The 4,409-nt window shown below is 28.1% G+C and overlaps 1 protein-coding gene across 1 annotated transcript; it reads right to left on the reverse strand.

Moving 5' to 3' along the window:
• Window positions 1–597: 597 nt before the first annotated feature.
• On the reverse strand, window positions 598–1,053 carry LOC112506646 (cell wall / vacuolar inhibitor of fructosidase 1-like). Its single transcript, XM_025110845.1, has one exon. It carries the CDS (start codon window positions 1,051–1,053, stop codon window positions 598–600), a length of 456 nt encoding a protein of 151 aa, XP_024966613.1.
• Between the last annotated feature and the right edge of the window lie 3,356 nt (window positions 1,054–4,409).

Here is a 4,409-nt window from a genome sequence, read left to right on the forward strand (position 1 = left end):
AAAATCACATAAAGTCATATTATAACATCGACTGAGATAAATAATAAAATGAAATATTAAAATCATGATGTATCTCGCTGCATTGCGCGAGTACGCTTCTAGTAACTTATAAATCCATTTTTTTAATGTAATTAAATTTAATTTGCCGTCTTTTTGTACGAAATTGCATAAACACGTATACTCATTCTACTGAATTTTACGGAATTTACGAATATTCGGAACTAAGAAGAAAATAAGATATAATAGTCAATTTGATAAAATCAAATTTTTTTTTTGACTTTCATAAAACCCGTAACTTTATTCTAAATTACATTATAATAAATAAATCTACCGTATTTCTGATTTAAATCCAAAATTATATAAAATGGAATTATTTGTATATTTTTTAAACATCGAAATCAATTTCCCAAATTTTATCAAAATACAGACAATTGATAATTTGGTTTTTCGGAAAACAAACAAACAATAATCAAATAATGTTTTTCAGTTCCGAATAGACCTTAAAAAATATAAAACTAAAAAAAAAATTCATTGCAAAACGATAACATAATTAATAATATCAGAGTTCTTTCATTAATTAACTGTAATAAACTAAGTTTATAAGAGCATTCTTATAATGGCCCTAGCTACATTAGCAATATCTTCCATACCCTTGTTTATCTCCGTCATTGGTGACTTCAGAGCATACTGATCGAATGTATCCTCACACGACCGCGACTCAACGACGACATCAGCCATTCCATTCTCACCAAACTTTACGTTACCAAGAGTCAATGCGTCAACCGCTAATTTCACGTCCACGGTCACTGCAGTATTATACACCCTCTCACAATACTTTAGTACTGGCCTCAACTCCGGTCGACCGTGCTTCTCTAAAGTCTTGATTTGGTGTATGATTTTGTTGCCTTTATCTTTGACTGCATAAACTATGATGAGAGCTAAGCCTGTTAGATCTGCGTCTTTACTTTTGGGGTCTGCTAACACAGTCTTTAGGCATAAGTTGGTAGAGGGTGTCGACCTGCATACGCTCTCTATGAACTTTCTGTCTGCCATGGCTGAAAACAATAAGCTTTCTTGAAAAATAAGGACAAGAAAGACAATGGTGAAAGGAGACCACAACTTCATTGCCATGAATTGAGTTGAAGGGAAAACACAAGTGAATGATAAGATATTTGAACCTCTGTTTTTATACAACAATTTTCACTTTTGACTTTTTTTTTTTGAATTTAAGTTTGTTTTTGAATTTTTCTCAAGCAATTAATGTAAATTAATGCTATTGCCTTATAAAAAAAAAGTTGTTATTTGCACCTCACCTATTAAAAAAAGTCAAAAAAGACATATTAATAACATTAAATGACTTAAAAGTTTGAAAAACTTTTTCTCTCTCTTATATCCCTCCCTCTCTCTCTCTCTTACTTTTTTAGTTAATAGATAATAAAAATTATTAGTTTATAGTAATTATAATTTTTATTTCAATTATATATTAATAAAATTTAAAACCAATAAATTAGAAAGCAATAAACCTTATTATTTATAAAAAATAACATATAATTTATTTTAGGATATTAAATTTTTGAAAAACAATTAATGGAAAAATAGTTATTAGTTGACTTTGACCTAAATGATAGAAAGGGATGCACATTACCAATAGGGAAGAGTGCATATATCTTCACAAAAAATTTATAAAACTAACCATTTTACATAACCCTTTGCCACAAAATAACCACATTTTAGAGTTTTTGCCGGAATGACCACTCGGATCGCCCCCGGGGGCGATCCGTACTATATGGGGGAGAAGTAGGAGGTGTGAAAAATTATGAAGTAGGAGGTTGATATTTATAGTAAAATTGGTATTAGGAAAAAAAATCAAAATTTTTTAAACCCGGATCGCCCCCATCTAGTACACGTTGTCCAAGAAATTTTCAAAAAAAAAATTCAAAATTTTTTTTACTTAGAAAAGGGGGATCGCCCCCCATATAGTACGGATCGCCCCCATCTAGTACACGTGTCCAAGAAAATAAAATAAATTTTTTTTTACTTAGAAAAGGGGGATCGCCCCGGAGGTGATCCGAGTGGTCATTCTGGAAAAAACTCTAAAATGTGGTTATTTTGTGGCAAAGGGTTATGTAAAATGGTTAGTTTTATAAATTTCCCTATCTTCACCCCGGTTGAAATTGTATTACATAGGTTGTATAAATGTAATGAGTTGTATAATAAATCACCTTTTAAGACCATTGCCTTTAATTTTTTTTAATGTAAATTAATGTTATTGCATTTAAAAAGAATATTGCTATTTTTATATAAATTTATTACTCAAATTTCTTTTTTGATGTCCGTTACAAACGATAATAAATAAGGCGAAGAATCGTGTGAAAAAGAAAGTTATGCTGAGAAACGTAAGAAAATATATGAACTCTTGATCACTTTTAATCTTATGCCCACCCATAAAATGATTTTATAATGGAATTGTTCTGGTGCACTTTATTAAAGTTGACATTAAATTAGGATTGATTCAAATCTGCAGATCTTTTCAACCCAACCATAATAAATAATAACATTTATTATTACTATAGAAAATAGCAACTAATTAAAAGCATCTATTTTAGAAATCATTTAAATTTTGAAAACTATTTATCATATCAAAAGATGATATGGCATATTGGGAGAGTTAGAATCATTAGTTGCTAATTTTTTTAAATTTTTGAATTAATTAAAATAAAAACATGTGAAAATATTGATTCTAACTCTCTCAAAGTTTAAAATCATAAAAAATATATGTGAAAATATTGATTATAATCATGAGGTGTATTATGAAAATTGTTTTGTCATAATACATATCAATTTATCTCCTACATATATATTCTTATAAAATATTTATATTCACCAAGCAAACATTGTGTTGTTACCTACTTTGATATAATTGTTGAATATTTTTGCAACTTGCTCATATTAGTCATAATATACTCATTTGCATCATTGACCAAAAACCTCCTTGAAACCCCCCTTTTCCTACATCCAATTGCACAAAGTGGAACAATAATAGATAATATTATGACCATTCCAGATACATATGAGTCTGATTGATTTGTTATTTTTTTTTTCATTTGACTTGTTTGAGCTTATTATATTTGTTTTAAAGAGTTCATAGTTTGGGAACTCTATAAAAAATCCTAAAAATAGAGGTCTTAATAAAATTATGTAAATTAAAAGATATGTGTTATATCTATACTGTATTATAAAGAATTTGATAAAAACTCTTAAAAACCACTTTTTATGCGTAAAATAGTATTTATTAATACATATTACATAAAACTCAATATTACAAGTGGATTGTGCGTAAGTACAACTTATTAAAGCTTCATATCTTAATTCGTGTAACTAACTGCAGATAAACATAATCAAATACAAAATAAACATCTCATTTTAAATATAAAAAATCTAAAATATAATTAAGATAATCATTGAGTTCTAACAAAATACTTAATTATTATCTTTATAAAATGTTATATTATTAAACCAAAAATAAATTAATTCGTTATTAAACTTAAATTAAGTTATAATAAAAAAATTAACGAAATTACATAAAAAAAATAAGAACTTTTAATAGTTGATTTGATATTGACATTGATATATATTTTTTTTTCAAATTTTTATGATATCTTCAAATTTATATTTTGTTCAAAATTTTAAATTATTATTGCTTTCTTAAAAACACATAAAATCGTATTATAACATCGATAGAGACAAATAATAAATAAAATATTAAAATCGAGATGTGTCTCACTGCATTGCGCGGGTACTCTTCTAGTTGACTCTAGTGCTAATTATATATAGAGTTAGATTTTTTTATTAAACTGGATATTCAACCCGCTATGCAAACTGACTAATCCCAGGATGACCACCTACTTTGCAGATAGCCCCCGAAGTCACCGCATTTGAAACTCCGTGGCCACAAGGGGATTTTTATTCCTCCTTGGATTTGAACCTGGGACCTCCTGGTACTTTTGACATTTGGAGCCAAGCTTAAACCAATCAGGCACCACCCTTGGGGGTGTATATATATATATATATATATATATATATATATATATACTATCTTATAAATCATTTGGCTAAAACTCTTACAAACTCTTAAAAACTCTTAAACTCATTCATCCCTAAACGATTTCATCCCTATCCGATTTCATCCCATATCTAAATTCGTGTAACTAATTGCAGACAAAAACAATCAAATACAGGATAAACATCTCATTTTAAATATAAATCTATACTATCTTATAAAGCATTTGGCTAAAACTCTTAAAAACTCTTAAACCCGTTCATCCATAAACAATTTCATCCCTATTCGATTTCATCCCATATCTGAATTCGTGTAACTAACTGCAGATAAACACAATCAAATACATGAT

Source organism: Cynara cardunculus (genome assembly GCF_001531365.2).
Source record: "Cynara cardunculus var. scolymus isolate 2C chromosome LG 1, CcrdV1, whole genome shotgun sequence".
Lineage (NCBI taxonomy): Eukaryota > Viridiplantae > Streptophyta > Magnoliopsida > Asterales > Asteraceae > Cynara > Cynara cardunculus.